At 35.1% G+C, this 18,604-nt stretch overlaps 1 protein-coding gene across 1 annotated transcript in view; it reads left to right on the top strand.

The window, feature by feature from the left end:
• The first annotated feature begins 230 nt into the window (after positions 1-230).
• Positions 231-18,604, top strand: part of LOC133863154 (OVARIAN TUMOR DOMAIN-containing deubiquitinating enzyme 9-like) — a 36,887-nt gene continuing 18,513 nt past the window's right edge. The window contains exon 1 of the mRNA XM_062299137.1: positions 231-551. Within this exon, the coding sequence (XP_062155121.1) occupies positions 231-551 (321 nt within the window). The remainder of the gene's footprint in view (positions 552-18,604) is intronic.

The following is an 18,604-nucleotide window of genomic DNA, read 5'->3' as shown; positions in this document are numbered from 1 at the left end:
AAGCTCAAGCTCCTGAAAGTTATGCTCCACAATTTCATGAACTGTACCATCAGACATATCTGCAGTTCAATGATCAAGCGGCCTATTCACCATCTAACTTCCATCCTCCCCACCAGCATTAGCAATCATCTCCATATTGTGCTAACTTTGAGGATAACTGGCAACCTTCTTCTCAGGCCACACCACCGCCTCGGTTTAATTCGGATTTGCAAGATCAGCTGTTGAAATTTATGAATGATATAGCGACCTCTGTCAGTCAGACATGGAACTCTCGCTTTGAATCCATTGCTAAGATAGATGCTGACGAAGAGAAGCCATCTCCCATTGACTGGTCTCCACAACAACAATACCATGTCGAACCACCATCTACTCAGTCAGGTTCTGACTTTCAAATTCAGATGTTGAAACTTATGGGTGAGATCAATCAGGATTTGAAATCTCAGGGTCAAGCCATTGCCAAGTTAGAAGCTCAGAGGGAACAGATGACAAAGCAAATAGAAGAAAAAGAGCTTCAAAGACAGTCGGTGGTCAATCTTGATGGGCACTACGTGGTGGATGAGAATACTTATCATGAGCAAGCCATCACCACAATGAATAATGGAGAAGTGGTCGACACTCACGGGGAAGAGAGGAAGGAGGAGCAAATTGAGGCCCCACAAGCTCTACATCGGGCAAAAGGCGAGGAAGTGAGCACTGAGGCTCATATATCATCCATTCTTATTCTCGATACGCCATATGAACCCCGAGCCCATATTGCTTGTGATGTACCAAGAGGTCAAGAGAGTAGTTTGTTAGGGATATTAGAAGAGCAAAAAGAGACCATCGAGGTAGAAAACTTCCCTGCGTATTCTCCTAATTCTATTACAGTTCATGATTCCCTTATGGATGAGAAATTCTTTGAGAATACTCAGAGGGATCTACCTCGATATGCGGGCATTCGAAATTACCTTTCTGTAGGTAAAATTTATTTTCTCTGGTCCAAGAGAAGAAAAGATTGGTGCTTCAAATTTAAACTTAAAGGTAAGGGAGCACTGAGCACATCAAGGATGTGGATTCCGTTGGCTTGATGGATACCACATATTTTGACTAAATGAGTCAGCTTCATTGGTTCGAGCAGAGGCCCTGTACGCTCGAGTCCTCTGTCAAGTCAGGGTGCATGATCTCCGTCCAGGTTTATCTTCTCCATTGTTGCTTCATTCTTAGTTTATATTTTTACAATAATGTGTTGCACTTCACTAGTATTTGGTTGGAGTATCACTCTCTTTTTCAGGACATGTGTTTTTATAATCAAGTTTGGGGGTATGATATGCCCCGCATCTGCTCATTCAGGTATTCCTATCCTCTTATTGTTATGTTTAGTTTTATACACACATTGGGGACAATGTGTGATTCAAGTTTGAGGGTATGGAAGAACGAAACACTGTCCAATATTTTGCTATGTTATTCTTGAGCATGCTGTTGATTTTGAATTCTGATTCGTATTTCATTGGTGAGCTTAACATGATGAACACATGATCACTTGACTAAGGAATTAAGAAGTTTTGTTATTTTCTTTGGCAGCATGAGATATTACTTGTTTCAATTTGATTTTCACAAGCACATTAGCACGTAGTTTGTGGGGTATGAAATTTGAAATCAGTTATGTCTGTTATCAATATCTTGGATGCAGCTAGGTAACTTATTGGAGGAATAACCTTGGCATAAAAAAAAAATTAAATAAATAAAAAAAAAAGAAAGAAAGAAAGAAATAAAGAAATAAAGAAATAAAAGAATAATAATATTGATTACTTTGAGCTTTTAACTGAGTAACCGGATCTCTTGCCTCATTAAGCATTGAGTATTCGCGTCAAAAGGTGGAAGTTTACCTTGATTGATAAATGGCTAAGTTTAGCTTCGTAGCCTTTTCGACTCGAGTTAATAAGTCTTTAGGGTGTTTTACACCTAATGCCCTAAAACTATCTGGTTTGGGAGTCATTGACCTAACACTTGTTACATGGGTCAATTAGAAAGCTTAAGGGAGCTAAGCATTGCACAGCCTGCATATATAAAAATAATAATAAATATATATGCCTTGGTTGTTTTATCTAATGGGGAGTCCAGTGAATTTTGAGTATTGAACCATTCATGATTGAGATTAGTTTTTGAAAACCCATGACTATGTGTTAAGTTCACTTTACACTAGTTGAATCTTGTGATATCTCATAATGCCATGTTAGTAGCTTAATTTTTAATTCCCTGAAATTGTGAAGATTGAGTTTATTTTGTTAAGCTTGCTAATGAATGAGAACCATTATTTTTATGATGCTGCATTCTTGGGGATAACATGGTAGGAACAATGTTTGTGGGTATCATTCCTAGCAAACCCTCACGAGACTTCACTCGTCCACTAGGGAGTCCTAGAGGTTTAAAAGGCTTGTTGCATACGCTAAATGCAATCGTACATCCCACGAAAGAAGGATTTATTCTGTTGTTTTTCAGTTTTATTTCTTGTTTTGTATTGCTAAGGGACTAGCAATATGTAAGTTTGGGGGTGTGATAAGCGTTGAATGTTACACATTCACCCCTTAACTTATATATGTTAATTCCTTAACATTGTTATTTGTTTGATTTTGTGTTGTTTTATTGTTTTCAGGTTTTAAATAAAGATACAATTAATTTCATTGATTTTGGGTTTAAAGCACACTTTGAGAAGACTTGGAAGATATGTTTAAGCTTAACCAATCATAATAGAATACTTATATGATGTGGTTAAGTTTAATCAAATCAAGTGAAGGATTAAATCGGAATTTCTCTACTAAGAGTCAAAATCGGATTGGATTCAAATTTGGATTCTGCATATGTCTCAGTATTTGGATCATAACGTTTGCGTCAGATATCGGATTTCAATGAGATTGGTGGCGTTGGAAAGCTAATAAAATATTCAACAAATATATCAGAAATAGATTTTCTCTAATTCGAACGTTTACTATTATAAAATTGCCTCGCAATAAAATACCGCAAATCTAGCCGAATTTGGAATCCTTTTCCTACTTGGATTAAAGTTTCAATCTCCTACTTGGACAAGAAGACTCAAGAGATGATTTTTCTGGAATTCCAAGGTCTTCTAGGACTTGTGTGCTCCCTATAAATAGACCCCTAAGCTTCAAGAGAATGTGTGCTTGGTGCTTAGGCTTGTGCTTAGATTTAGACAGAAAATTCTTCTTAGAAGCCTGACAAGTTGAAGAGGAGAAGAACATGGCAGGAGGCCATCCCAGCACTACGATGAGCGGTTAAATTCCTAATAGGGTGTTGATGTAGCCCTTTCCAAGTAACGATGGTTTAATTGTATTTTAAATTTGGGATTTTCTATATGCATGATGGTTGTATAACTGTGAGAATTGATCTTAATTTTATATTCAATCATTATGAATTTCTTATCTTGTCTTAGAAAGTCTTTTATATCGATTGAACTCAATCCTTCATATTTTCTGTGATTATGTGAATGATTGTTATACAACGGTTTTAATTGATATATGATCAAGAGGATTAGATAGTCCATGCCTAGGAAAGACGGATTGTACTACACCCTAGTTTAGTGTAATTTAGGTAGACAGTCCGTGCCAACCGAAGATGGGTTATACTATTCCATTGATTGTGTGTATATCCTATTAAAGACGTAGATAGTCCATGCCTAGGGAAGACGGGTCGTACCGCATCTTAGTGGTTAGGTGGACGGTCCGTGCCAACCGAAGATGGATTATACTTATTCTTTAGAGGTAATTTCTTGACTACTCGAGTGAGACGAGCCCTATATCATGCATAGTATGAATTTCCCTTGTTAATTTATGATTGACCATTGTTATGCGGTGAGTTATGAAATCAATCCCCTATTCTTTATCTCATCCCTACTATCTTTACTTTTATGTCTTTTACTTTTATATATTTCTTTTTATAAAACAAAAACCAAATCAAACATCTTTTTAATTAAGTTATATTTAATCTTGATAAGCTTGATAATAATACCTACGCAGTCCTTGAAGTTCGACACCCTCAACATAGCCCTATCCTATAAGGATTCGTACTATTGCGAGTGGTAATTTTATTATTGATATATTTTGGTAAACAAAAGACCACATCAATGCTCCACGGCATCAGCAACAGTTTGTTCCCGCCAACCAAAGTGGTAAATCAAAGAAGAACAAAATCAAGGCGCTACAAGAGAAAGAAGGCCACTAGCAACCATGGCTATGAAGGGTTGCTGAGCTTGATGCAGGGTATGCTAGGGAATATGGCCAACATGGACAAGACCTGCAAGTCACCGCCTTGAGTCAAGCAGGTATGGGTCAGGAAGGATGAGACCATTCACCCCATGAAGGGGAATGAATGCACCTAGCAGGAGAAGGTGTTCATGCCTAGGATTTGGTTCCTAATCCTAAGGCATCAGGTTTAATTGTTTGCACTTTTACTTGTTATATTCGTGTGCTTACTTTGCAAACTAGGAACCAGTTTGTTGTGCCCCCTATTCTTTTGAGAGAGCATTGCAGGTACTTGTTGGGGAATACAGAAAAAGCAGGTCGAGCGACTGTTTTTCTGTATTGGCATCATCAGGTTTGATCTTGCCTTGCATATGATGTCATTTCCATATTGCATTTTTTTTTTAATAAATAATTATTTGGGGAGAATTTGCAGGATATTTTTTTTCTCTTGGCATATCAGATATTGCATGTATTTTCTCCTGATATCTCAATTCTTTGGGTATTAATTTACTTTGTTTAGATATATTTGAGAGTTTCTGACTATAATTTGCCAAGTGTTTTCCTGTATATGCAAAAGTAGGATAGCTTCTTTTCTCATGCGATGAAAAATGTGCACTATCCACGACTCCCCTAAAGGTACATCTTTCCTTCTCTGACTTTGTGTTTCTAGAAATTCTGGATAAGAGAAGAGGTTTTTGATAAGATGGCCAAATTGATCACATATTAGTTGAACCTAGAACCTAAACACTCCGGCATTCCCTCTAGATCGCAACATCATAAGAATCAAGCAATAAATCATATTAATTCTGTGCTTTAATTATTCACTACTTATGTGCTGAATTTGCTATATGCCTTGCCCTCTACGTGCAAGTAAAAAATTTACTTTGTCCTTCATGGTATAAGTAAAACAATTAGGTGCTGCATCTCAGGAGGAGTGTATCAGATGAGGGTGGCTAGGCCCTAGTAAGTTATAAGGTTTGACTTTTGGCTAATCTGTCACAGATTTTCTCTTGTCTAGAAAATCTGGTTGCTCTTTGTCATTTATGTGATAGTCATACCTTGTGGGTTAAGTCTTCACACACACACGCATTGCATGAGTTGAGTTGTCTATTTGAATTTTCTATGTCCAGGAAAATATTTTTGCTAATTAAAATCTCAACTCTCTTTTATATTTCTGCTTAGTTTTGAGATGCTCTCTGATTGTGTTATCAGTGGATTATACATACGTGTTCTGAAACTGACTTGAGAAAAATTAAAATTCTGTAAATTTTTCTTCAGTCTTCTGTTTTTCAGTGTGAAGCATCCGGACGAACCTATTCTTATGTCCGGACGAGCGCAGTCTTGTCATACGTTGTTCTAGCCGTAGCCGTCCGGATGGTTAAGTGACTTGTCCGGACAGGTTCTCAACAAGTTTAAGACTTGCGTTCCTTTTTCTGCCATATACACATCTTTGCATTTTTATGTCATGTTGTGTGTTTTTCTCGTGGATTTCTCCCGAGATTTTGGTATTTTTTGCTCGTCTCTTTTCATCCCATGATCTTCATTGTGTCTTCCGTTATTCTTTTAAGTCTTTGTGCTTTTAGAATATTGGAATATTTGTTGGGATATTTCCTTGAGATAGTGTGCATGAAAATCCTTCTCTGTCTGTGTGTTGGGCTGGTCTTGATATATTTATGCCTTATGAGTAACTGCATTGCTTATATTTCTCTTTGGCAGCCATTTGACAGCCGTCTTAAATACCACATTATTTTTGGAACTAATAGGATCTAATGGTATTTTTGGAAGTATTTCTGGTTGGTTTTGATTCAGGAATATGACATCCAGCGGTTCCCAGCACAATGTTTTCCTTTGGAAAACTGACTATTAATGAAGTTGGATGTTCAAATTCCAAAGGTCTCAGGATTAAGATGAGCTTTTCCCCCTAGCTCATGTAGAGCCTTCCGTAGCATTCCCTTAGATCTGCATCAGTTTGAGGTTCAGTGGTGACTCTCCTCAGTTATCTTGCAGACCAGTTGCTTAGAGGATGTCAATCTGTGGATAACCAATTTCAGGCTTTGCAAAATCAAGAGATTGAAGGATTTTCAGTTCGTGGTTCCCAGCTTCCTGAGCTAGAAGCCGAAGTAGTACAAATCCAGCTTTTACGGATTTCTCTCCGTTACTTGATTTCAGTGGATCAGCAGGATTTGGTACTTGGAGGATTTACGCTCCTCTCTTTTGAGCCACTTGCAGACTTTTCTCTATTTTCCTATTGTCTTGGATTTTAGAATGTTTTTTTTCTGTGGATATTATTACTCTGATTACCATTGTCCTTCTGAGACATTTAGGGGGAGTAATTTTTATTACAGTTGGCTTTTTATTACTCTGGTTTACCCTTTGTCCCTTTGTGACAAAAAGGGGGAGTAATTTTTATTTTTGGACCGGGAATGTATTTCCAAACCGGTCAAGTGATTTTTGTCCCAGAATGGCCAAAGGGGGAGTTTGTTAGTATTTTGGCCTCATTTTGTGTTTGGACAAAATCACTTATGTGTAAAGATGCTGTAAACAGAGATTCCACTTGTCAGAGCATTTTCAGAAGACTCTGGACTACGAAGAAGATAGAAGATTTCAGATTCCCTGTCAGCCGTCCGGACGACGTGTCATCCCGTCCGGACGCCCATCTGTCCACTGCTTAATCCGTTCGGACTACGTGACATCCCGTCCGGACGCCAGACAGACCAGCATCATCTGTCTGGATGACGTATTTTTTCCAACCGGACCCTACACTGTATCGAGAAGCTTTTGTTCTAGCTTGCCTCCGTCCGGACATCTCAGCAGCCCGTCCGGACGTCCATCAGTGATCGATCAGCTTCAGATTCTTTCCAAGTTCAAAATAAGGGAAGATTGATACACCGTCCAGACGATGTGGGTTCTCGTCCGGACGCGAGTCTCCTTAAGGCAAGAATCACAATTCAAATATCACCATCCGGAAGTCAGTCAGCCTTGGTCCGGATGTGCGTGCATCTAAGATGGAAATTGCCGATTCGACTTCAACCATCTGGACGTCTGCCTCTCATGGTCCGGATGCGCGCGTAGCAGATGTGGAAATTGCGTGTTGAAGTTCAGCTGTCAGGACGTTCATCCCCCTTGGTCCGGACGCGCGAAAGCCTTATATGGAAGTTACTTGCAGCGGACATGCGACCGTCCAAACTTCAGTGTCTCACCATCCGGACGCGGCTCTTAAACAGGAAAGATTTTCAGCGAAATTTTCAGAAAATCCTATTGCACTGTTGTCCATCCGGACGGCCCAGGTTCACCGTCCGGATGGCGTCCGTATATATTACTGCAGTCGCCCATTCTGCACCTCGAATTCCACAAGAGCTCAGAGAAGTTCAAGATCCCTCTGAAGCCGTTACAAGTGTGCTGTGTTACATCTGAAGTCTATCTTAGGGGCTGGCTCTAAGGTAAAGGATTTCATTGAAGACCCCTTCAGGTAGGAGACCTGGTTGGGAAGCGTTCGTGTTGGGTTACACGTCAGAGAACAAGGTACAACCACTGCATCGGGTTAATGTGAGTGTTACTATCTTATATCTAGCTTTGTTTTCTGAATAGTAGAATTCCTGAGTTTGGTTGTCCCGGAGTGGTTTTTCTCTTGATTGAGTTTCCACTTCGTCAACAAAAATCTGTGTGTCTTTTATTTTCCACTGTGTTTAATTTTTGTTGACACTTGTGCACACTTTATTTTTAGAAGTCAATTTCAATTTTCACATATGATTTTCTGACATGACATGATCCGTAATCATATTTCATTTGCATAATTTATGTTTCAAAAGCTAAAAGTTGTTTTATTTACCAAGCATGTTTTAATGATGAGAAATGATCAAAATTTTAAGAGGTATGGAAATGAGATTTACAACCACCCTGATTAGAGAGTCAGTACAGTATGAGATTTACAGTTACCCAATCAAGGTGACGGTATGAGTATGAGATTTACAGTTATCCAATCACGGTGCCAATATGAGTTACGATTACTCTAAGGGAGTCGGTATGCGTTACGGATTACTCATTGGCGGGTTTTCTAATATGATTATGGCTACCTTGTAATGGGATGTTTGTATGTATTATGATGGCTGGATGAGCATGAGTCTTCGATACGGGCTATAGTTACCTTGTAATCGGGTGCCGGTATAACGACATAGTCGGTATGTTTATGATGCCTCATGGCGGGGGTACAAGTATGTTACGAATTACCTATATACGAATACGGTATGTTATGCTAACCTCCGCTATACGAATGTGTGTGTATAGATATGTTACGTTGCATTGTGTACATGGATATTATAGTATTTCGTGTGCCGATATGTTATAATACTTCATGTGCTGGTATGTTCGGTACTTCATGTGCTGATATGTTATGGTGCCTTGAGTACCAGCATGTTTCGGATAACCTATAATAGGGTTCTGATATGATAAGACAACTTCTATCGTATGAGGGTTAATATATCGGTATGATGATGTTATAGAATGAAAATATAATGTGATGAGATGTGGTAATGGTTGAGATATAAATATAATTTCTACGATCTATCAGGTTTGGAAGTTGGCCAACAAAGTAGTTCCATTTAGGAACTTATAATTGAGATAGGAATATATTGAGTTGCACCAAAAAAAAAATTTCGTCAATTCAAATACCTAAAAAATGTTTTATAAGATTAAATAGTGTCTGTTGAGCACCTCGTGGCAATGTCATAATAGATCCGAACACTTGCCCCATATCAACTTCTGTATAAAGGCAACTGGCACAAATCTATAATTTATATTTAACTGTTTTTACACCTACAAGTGAAATTATCATAACTCATGTCCTCTTTTATAAAATTGTCACTTGCATTCACAATCAAACATTTTGTGAAAACCTTCTAAGAGGCATAGTATCATGAAATGTCATTTTGAATCTTTTATAAGAGCTTATTTCATGGCTTATTACTATGTGATGTTTACTTACTAAGTCGTGCAATTATGCAATTATTAATCTTTCCACAATGTTTTAGTTTGTGCTAAATCTTAGGGAAAGTGTATAGGATGAGGATGACTAGGTCTTAGTACAATAATGTTTAACTTTTGACTTGATACGCATGTCAACCTTTCTCATTATGTTTTATAAGTTTTTGCTTGCTATCCTTTCTCCTAAACAAATAAGGTCTTAAGTTTGCTTGATAAAATGTTATCACAGACAAGACACAAGCATGAGTTGAGTGGTACACGTCTCTTTGCTTTGGTTGAAGGAAATTTTCTTCATTCATCCTTTGATTCTCATGTTTATTTTGCACACTTTAAGCATTTATTGTATTGAAAATTCATTTTCTAACACATGAGCTATTGATGCATTTTTCTTATGTGCATACATTTTTATGGTCATGTTTTCAGGGTAGAAAGGTTGGTCTTAAAACTTGTTTTAATTTTTAATTTTTCCTTTTTCCTCATGATTGGGTTTGAGTTTTGGTCTATCTTGGTTGGATCTTCATGTTGTCTTTGGATTGAGGTTGATGATTTCTTTCCATCTTGTAGTGCAAATTTTCATTCTTTCCCATGCACTTGTTGCGGTCTACTTTTCACATGCACAATACCTATTCAACCCATAGACTCAATGAATCTTGGGTTGTTTTTTTATGCTACGTAAATGTGGTAACAACACAATTACATAAATGTTGATATGGGTATAAAAGTGGGTGAAGATGATCCATATGCTTGTCTATTGTCTAGGGTATTATGGATAAGGTCTTGTGCTTTAGTTTGTTGTAAATATCCTGAAAATGTCTATCTTTTGGAGTGTACCTATATTTAGACACGTTCTAAATACTTTTGATGTGTAGCTACTTATGTGTTGTGTATGCACTTTTGACTAGTGTTTTTTTATCATGTAAAGTACAATGTAAGAATATGTATAATATTGAAGTCATAATTTCAGCTCTAGTGTGTTCTATGAGGGTTATCTTCTAAATATATATATATATATATATATATATATATATTATATTCCGCTGTGAGATATATTAACTCTGATCATACTGAGGTTGAGATAGTAATGCTTATTGGAGATTTGAGATTATCACTTTTGTCTTTCACTAAGTAAAGGCGGTGAGCTACACTCTTTAAGAATGAACGGCTAAGTTGCCACAATTACTTGTGCATATCTATTAGCATCTCATAACATGAGCACATCACATTAGAAATCATATAAACGCAACCAAAAACATAAAACTAATAATATTGCATAACACACAAAGCTGACATAAAACGTCTCTGTTTTTAACGCTTTTACATTGTATCATTACATAACTAAAACCAATGGCTATACAAAAGTGTCACAAGCGACCCGATGTCATATACACCATGAATGTGCATGCATAAACATAACAAAAATAATGTACAAACCCCAAAAGATAGATTAACTAATAGTCCGACTCAAAAAAAAATAAAAAAAAATAAAATTTAGCATCCCATGACCTTAGTCATAGTAGCCCAAATATGAGGCTACCAGATTTTCATCTACACCCTCGACACCTATAACAACATCATCTATGCGATTATAAGGATTACAATATATATAGAGGCGGATGAATGAGTCCACATTTATTAATAAATATAGAAATCATTGACTTTTCACAATGAGCAAACTTGTTCACTTTCAATATGAATTTAAAATAACAACTACCACTGGTTTAATATTACTTTTAGGATTAAACACCTTTTTGGTATTTGTAGTTTCGAAACTTTAGTTTTTGGTATCTCAGTTTCAATTCGCATCACAGATGATATCTGGATATTGGGAAAATATGGACTTGGTACCTCCGTTAATTTTTCCGTCCAAAAACTAACGGTATGCCACATGTCAACTCCTAAGAGTAGACACGTGTCATAATGTAAAAAAATAAAAAAATAAAAACAGAAAATAAAAACTTGAAAAATTAATAAAAAAAAAAAATTGCAAAATTAGAAATAATAAAACATTTTTTTTTAAAAAAAAAAAAAAGAAAAAAAAAAAAGAAAAGAAAAAAAGAAGAAGAAGCCACCCCCAAAGACCAAAACCCCTCAATATATTTTTCTTTTTTTTATATTTTTTGCTCTTTGGCCCTTGGAGGTGATAAGTGCCAAAACTTAATATATATTTTTCTTTTTTTGCTTTTTGGCCATTGGGTGTGGTCGAATAACTCCCCTGGGCCATGAGGGTGGTTCGGCTACCCCCAAGGGCCAAAACTCCTTAATACATATTTTTTTTATTTGCTTTTTGGCCCTTGGGGGTGCCCGAACCACCCTTGTGGCTCTTGGGGGTAGTTCGGCAACCCTCAAGGAACAAAAACCATTTTTTTTTTTTTTTTTTTTTTTTTTTTTTTTGGTATTTGGCCCTTGAGCCACCCCCAAGGGCCATGGGGGTGGCTCTTGGCCAAAATGGGGGTGGCCGGCTACCCCCATGGTGTCCAAGGGTCTTTTTTTTTTTTTTTTTTTTTTTTTTACATTATGACATGTGTCTACCCTTAGGGGTTAACACATGCCAAACCGTTAGTTTTTAGACGGAAAAACTAACGGGGGTACCATTTCAGTATTTTCCCAAAACTCAGGTACCATCTGCAATGCGAATTAAAACCGAGCTACCAAAAAATAAAGTTTTCAAATCACAGGTATCTAAAAGGTCTTTAACCCTTACTTTTAAATACATCTCGTAGCTCATAAGGTAAACACTATAAATATGAAAACATTTAAACATATTATCTTAGCTGTGCATATATGTGCACATTGCAAACTCACACTTGGATATATACACTGACAAAACATCTAATTCATACCATATTTATACATTATAACCTAGCTACATGCATATACATTGTCTTTTGTTTTTTTCAAGTAGAAATTTTTGTTGAATAGAAAATGTACATAGGGGGTTTACACAATATCCTACAAAAGGTTGTAATCTTAACTCAAAAAAGAGCAATAAACTTGAACATAGAAGACGATAAAGTCAATCTACAGTATTCATCTAAGCATACAGTGATTTTGTTTTATTTTAGTCTCAACTAGATCTATGTGATTCTCAAACTAGTCTTCATTATAAAAGATCCTAAAGTTTGGATCCTTCAATCCAACTATTTTTTTATTGAAAAAAATCCTAATTTACAAATTAAGGGGTACTTGTCCAACAAGATTATAACTTCTTGATAAGTTTTTAGCTGGAAATGATTTTGTACTTTGTTAAGCCTATCAATTGAGCAAAGAAATTAGAACATCATGAGTCAAAAGTCAAGAAATTTCAACAACAACAGCAAAGACACAGAAAGAGAGAGATAAAGATAAAAGAAAAGAATTTACCAAATATCAACGCGAGAGAGAGAGTGAGAGAGAGAGAGAGAGAGAGAGAGAGATGTGCACACACGATGATTAAGGTTTAAGAGTGAGAGTGAGAGGAAGTTGAATGAGAGAAGAGAGAAGACCTGCGATTAGGGTAGACTGAAAATGAGAGAAGTGAGGGAGAACCTTCAAGATTATTAGGGCAAAAGGATAAAACGATGTTGTGTAGGAAAATTATGCCAACGTTTTTAAATAAACATCAACAAAATTTTGTCATTTAAGTGAACTAATTATTAAGGTTATTATAAAACGTCAATAACTATTCGACGTATCCTTTCATAATTATCGGCTTTTTATTCTAATGTCAATACTGAATTTTCATTTATTGGCATATGTAAACTAATGCTAATAAATTATTGGCATATAAATGTTGCCGCTAATGAATATGATTTATTATTTTTTTTCTATTTTTTATTGTGTAGGATCAATAGCGGGCGACCCTAATTGTCGCGGCTATTGACCAATCATTAGCGGTCGCCGCTATTGATCCAGCATTAGCGGCGACTTTAGAAGTTGCCGCTAATGAATATGATTTTTTTTTTCCCCTGTAGGGTCATTAGCAGCGACAAGTGGTCGCCGCTAAAGATCTAATGTATACTTGCGGCAACTTTTTAGCGGCGATAGGAAGGTCGCCGCTAAAGATCATTCATTAGCGGCGACCTCTAAATGTCGCCGCTAATGAGGTGTCTTTAGCGGCGGCTTTGGTGTCGCCGTTAAAAAGTTAGCCGCTAATGTGCAAATTTTTTGTAGTGTGTGTACGTTATCGATCTACTTTTTGTTTAGTTATTTTAGTCTAAAGTTGCAAATAGTTAATTTGTTGGGAGTGCTGTAACCATACTTAAATCACACCATTTGACTAGAAGGACCTGAAAAATAAAAAAAAATAAAAAATAAAATAAAAGAAAATGAAGGAAAAAGAAAAAGAAAAGGAGAGAGAGAGAGAGAGAGAGAGAGAGAGAGAAAACGATACCAATTTGCTCTTTTTTAGTAGTGAGGAGGTGCTATTCTTTTGTTACTTTTATAAAGGTTTTTTTATGCAATTTGGTTAAATCTTATTTAATTCGATCTAGTTAAGAAATTTGGTCATTTATGTACGTGAAATGAATCATTCAATTCTAGCTTCTTGTATTTTTTTTTATAGTACTCATTCTTATTCCCATGTAATCATGATTATTCCACTATACATACGAAACCTAAAATTTTTGTATGGCCTTTGATTTTTTTTTTTTTTCTTACTCTATATTCTTTCACAATTTAAGTTTGTTATGGGTCGGAATATAAGACGTACTGGAATTTTTTGATGGTTAACATGCAAAGGTTGGGATCATAATCACACGTACGTACAGTCTACGCGCTAATTATGGGGGTTTGAGTTCTTATTGCTTATGGGATTTGTGAGGCTATTAGCCTATTACTATTTCGTGGTTGTGCTAATAAAAGAAGACCTGACTTATAAAAATAAAAAATAAAAGAAGACCTAACGAAAGTCGTTGATAATAATTTGTAAATTGCATGGTGGAGTCAACTTAAGTTGAATTTAATTAATCTTTTTTGATAAGTGAAAAAAAAAAAAAGATTAATAAACAACTACCATAATATAATAATTACTTCATTCCCATTAATTAGTCCGATGACAATTATGTGCTGCACCTGCACGATGGGATATTAGCATTCTTTGACGATGGCAAACCGTACGTACGTACTTAAAGAATGATATTGGTCCCTTCTTGAAAAAAAAGAAAAAAAAAAAAGAAACCTTTATAAAAGTAACACAAGAATAGCACCTCTTCCGGCTCGATCAAAAATTTGGGCAATATACGGCGACTTTAATTCCAGTGGGAAGCAGGATAAAGTCAACCTCAAGTTATACACAACGCGTTCTTTGAAAATGATATTCAGAAAAACGTTATTCGTAATTCCATTGCAAGCATCAATTTTCTAGAATAAAAAGTCTTCGCCCAATTGGCAAGCATCATTTTGTTTTCTTTTTTAAGTCTCCGATGGTAGGTGGAAACAAAAACCCAAAAAAAAAAAAAAAAGATTCTTTGACTACATATAAATCCAGCTTATGCGCCTAATTTCCTGACAATTAAGTCCCTTTCTATTGCTTCAAATCGTTTTTTACTTTTATTTACCACTACCCTTTTGATCATTGCATGCAAAAATTTAATTTTATATATATATATAATGAAATAATTAAATGTAATATATTTTATGATTTTGATTTTACATCATGGAAGCATGTGAAAAAGAAAACGACTAAAAAAAAAAAAAGGAAACAAAGGATCACGAATACATCAATGGAAAAATTAATGGCCTATGTTTATAGAGTTGACCGCACACCGGCAATTCATTCAATGAACTTGTAAAATGACAAAAAGTGAGAGGAAGAGACCGGCTATAACTCTCTTAAATTAATTAATTTGTAATTAACTGGAGGTGCTACCATTATTACCACATTATCAGAATACATCTGGCAGAATTGTACAAGTGATTTGAGCTTAATTAATTACCTCTATTTTATCAGTGTGTCCTTTATATATATATATATATATATATATGTATGTATATTCCTTTCTCTTCTTTTTTTTTTTTTTTTTGTTCCTTTTTCAATTATCAACTTTCATTAATAATGCCACAGCTCCTATAATACATGATCCTTTGTAATTTGCCCTCATATCCAAATTACAAGAATTACATTAATAAACATATATATGCAACTACGAGGCCCCGCACTGTGACCTTGAAATTCCGTGAATAGCTTTACCCAATTTTGTGAATACCTTTACCCACTCTCTTGGCCGGTACTATGGCCATCCAATATGTAAAACAACTTTCTTTTATATATAATGGAAAACATGTAAATTCTGGACTTAGTAACTAGTAAGTGAATCACCAACGAAACTTAGCCCATGGAGTAAGCTGAATTTGCATTGGTAATAAGATTCAAACATATAATTGTGTGGACAAAACATTGTGAGAAGTTGTTGGTAGCGCCATAATTATTGTTAAAAATGATAGGTTTTAGACATTAGCTCATTTCGGTGACCAGTGACCATATTAGGGTTGTAAACTTTTTAACACCCAAGTGTTTTGGTGTAAAAAGTTAGGCTTCGATGTGAAGTTTTGAACTACCGTCAAATACCATCTTAACAAGATGCGTGATAAAAATCATCAGCAAGATCTTCATATAAACATCTTGAAGCTGTTGGAAAAGGGGGACTCCCAAGAGCATCGTCAGAAAGACCGTATGGGTTTGATTTCTCAGGTGATTCTTAGGTATTTGGGTTTTTTTCTTCTACGTTGCTTTGATTTTTCAGAAACATATATTGAAGGTAATAATTTTTTTTTTCTTTAATCATGTTGCAGAAAATCTCCGGAAGTGAAACCACACCGAGAAAAGCAAAAAGAGGCTCCGATATATTGATTTCTTGCTTTGAACCTCATGAAGTAGATCAAAGAAGAAGAAGAATACGAAGATCCCTATAAACTCCAAAATTAGAAGGTTTGCTTGTTGTTTGGTTGATGAGAAAATATTAGCAACCAATATTTTATAAAAATAAAATAAAAAATTGTAAACTCCACATCGTTTAAACAGTAAACAATGTACAACTCTTTTTGCATGTCAAGGACGTAGTGTTTAACATCTCTTATAATTAAACGTCACAAATAAAATAAGCTTAGTCGTTTCTCAAACAACGTTAGGAAAATTGTCTTCTTTTTTTTTTTTCTTTTTTTTTTGGGATAACAGTTGTAGTCGTTTAGGGAGAAACGGACATGATATTTTTTCCAAATTGAAGGCCACGATATGTAGCAAATGACGTGTACTAAAGGACGCCTTCAACTTGCCGTCTTTTTTTCCTTGGGATGACGTCATTTTGACGTGATTTCTTGTAGTGCATGTGACATGAGGATAGAAAATTAACAATAAAATTGAATTTTAGTGAGATAATTCGATGAATTCTAAGCCTCTTTAATTTAGAGTAGTTTGAGAAACCCTTTAACCGTAAACGTTTGATAACTTAACTCCTTGATGATTTTATGAACTTTATGGTGTCTTTAAAAAAATACTTACAATAAAAAGTAAATAAATAAATAAAAATACCCAGCTAATGATAAAACCGAATTTTAAACTAAAACTAATCTTGCTCCTAATTGCTAAATTCTACTTCAAACATAAATTATAATTTCCTTTTAATTCTATCCAAAAAAAAAAAATCTATTTTTAAGAAATGATACAAATATATTCCCTGCCCATCTGAACTTAATTAACATGATCCAACATAATTTGTTACAGGGAAAGCTTCTGCCATATTCTTACTGCCAACTAAAGTAATTTTGGTTGGAAAAATGTAATAAAAGACTTCACAGAAAATCAAGTAAGCATTAATGACAAATCTAAATGCATGCATTCTAAATTTGGAATAGGATTTTTTATCCTATAAGCATTTCATGATTAAGATTAAAATTTTCAAATCTAATGGTAAATATATTGTCACGCATTAAATATAATGTATTTGTTAAATAATGTTATACATCACATCATTTTTTTTTAATTACTGCTTTAAACTTTATGTGGCGTGGTTTCTATAGCATTTAGCGCATGGCAATTAGTTTTTTTGTTGGGAGGACTACGCTACATAAGCTTTGGAAGAAATGAGATACGAGGGTGAGGTATAGAATTATTTGTTTTTGTTAATGCAGACAAATAAAATAAAATAGCTTGTAATTTGGCTAAACAACTAATAAAAAAAAAAAAAAAATTTGTGTGCAATTCATGGTACAAATTGACGTATATTATGTATTATACATAATATTTATGGAGTATGGATTGTTCTGTACTTCCATAGGCAACGTGCCCTCTTGTAACTCATTTGAGCAATACAAGTCCTCGGTTTGATTTGATTGGACTCTCCATTTAAGTTTGTGATTTTAAAAGTGCGATTTAAAAATATAAATTTTAAAATGTATGATTTGAAAACGTGATTTTTAAAGACGTAATTAAGTATTTGGCAAGATCGAAGTTTGGCCTTTAAAATCGTAGTTTAGTCTTTAAAATTGTGTGTTTTTTTTTTAAAAAAAAAAATTAAAATAAAAACATATTTGCCTGCGATTAAATTCTTTTAAAATGCAATCCCAAATGATTCATCCGCTACAAAAAACAAAAAAAAAAAAAAAAAAAAAAAAAAAAAAAAAAAAAATCTGGACAATTTGAAACCGTCCAGAAATTGCAAAAAACTGTTTGGAAAAAAGTCCAGACGATTTTTTCTGGACGGTTTTAAACCGTCCAGGACAATATGTCGCTAAATAGGGTTCTGGACGGTTTTTTTAAAACCGTCCGTAATAAATTACAGACGGTTTGGGCTGAAACAGTCCGTAACTAGTTATGGACAGTTTGAGCCCAAATCGTCAGGAATTTTTTGTGGACAGTTTGGGCCCAAACCGCCCATAATTTTCCAGACAGTTTGGGCCTAAACCGTCTGGAATTACTTTGGACAAAAAATAAAATTTTTTGGATGGTTTGGGCCCAAACTGTCTAGAAAAATGCTTCTTTTTTTTTAATATAAATTTAATTAATAAAAAATTCCTTAATACAAAACCTGCAACATCATCCATATCCAAATCCATTTACAAATCCAAATCCAATATCCAAAACCAAAATCCAAATCCAAATCCAAATGGTACCAACAACAATTTGTGCAAATCCAAATTCAAATTTTCACAACAACAGTCTACGTACTAGCTTACATGTTACAAATTAAATTCAACTACAAGGACAACAGAATTCAAGTCCAAATACATAATTAAAACCCAAAAAATTTGATACCTAAAATCTGGCAAGGACAACAACTAGACATCACATTCTTGGTTGTTTTCCATTGATGGTTGTTTCCCCGTTATAATTATGGCTACCACACGTTTGAAACTTGCCAGCTCTTCATGTTGCGCTGCATATTTGGTGTTTTGCTCTTCGCACAAATTCCTCAAAT

Source organism: Alnus glutinosa, chromosome 3 (genome assembly GCF_958979055.1).
Source record: "Alnus glutinosa chromosome 3, dhAlnGlut1.1, whole genome shotgun sequence".
Classification (NCBI taxonomy): domain Eukaryota; kingdom Viridiplantae; phylum Streptophyta; class Magnoliopsida; order Fagales; family Betulaceae; genus Alnus; species Alnus glutinosa.
The sequence above is the reverse complement of the archived record's forward strand: the minus strand, read 5'-3'. Positions and strand labels throughout refer to the sequence as shown.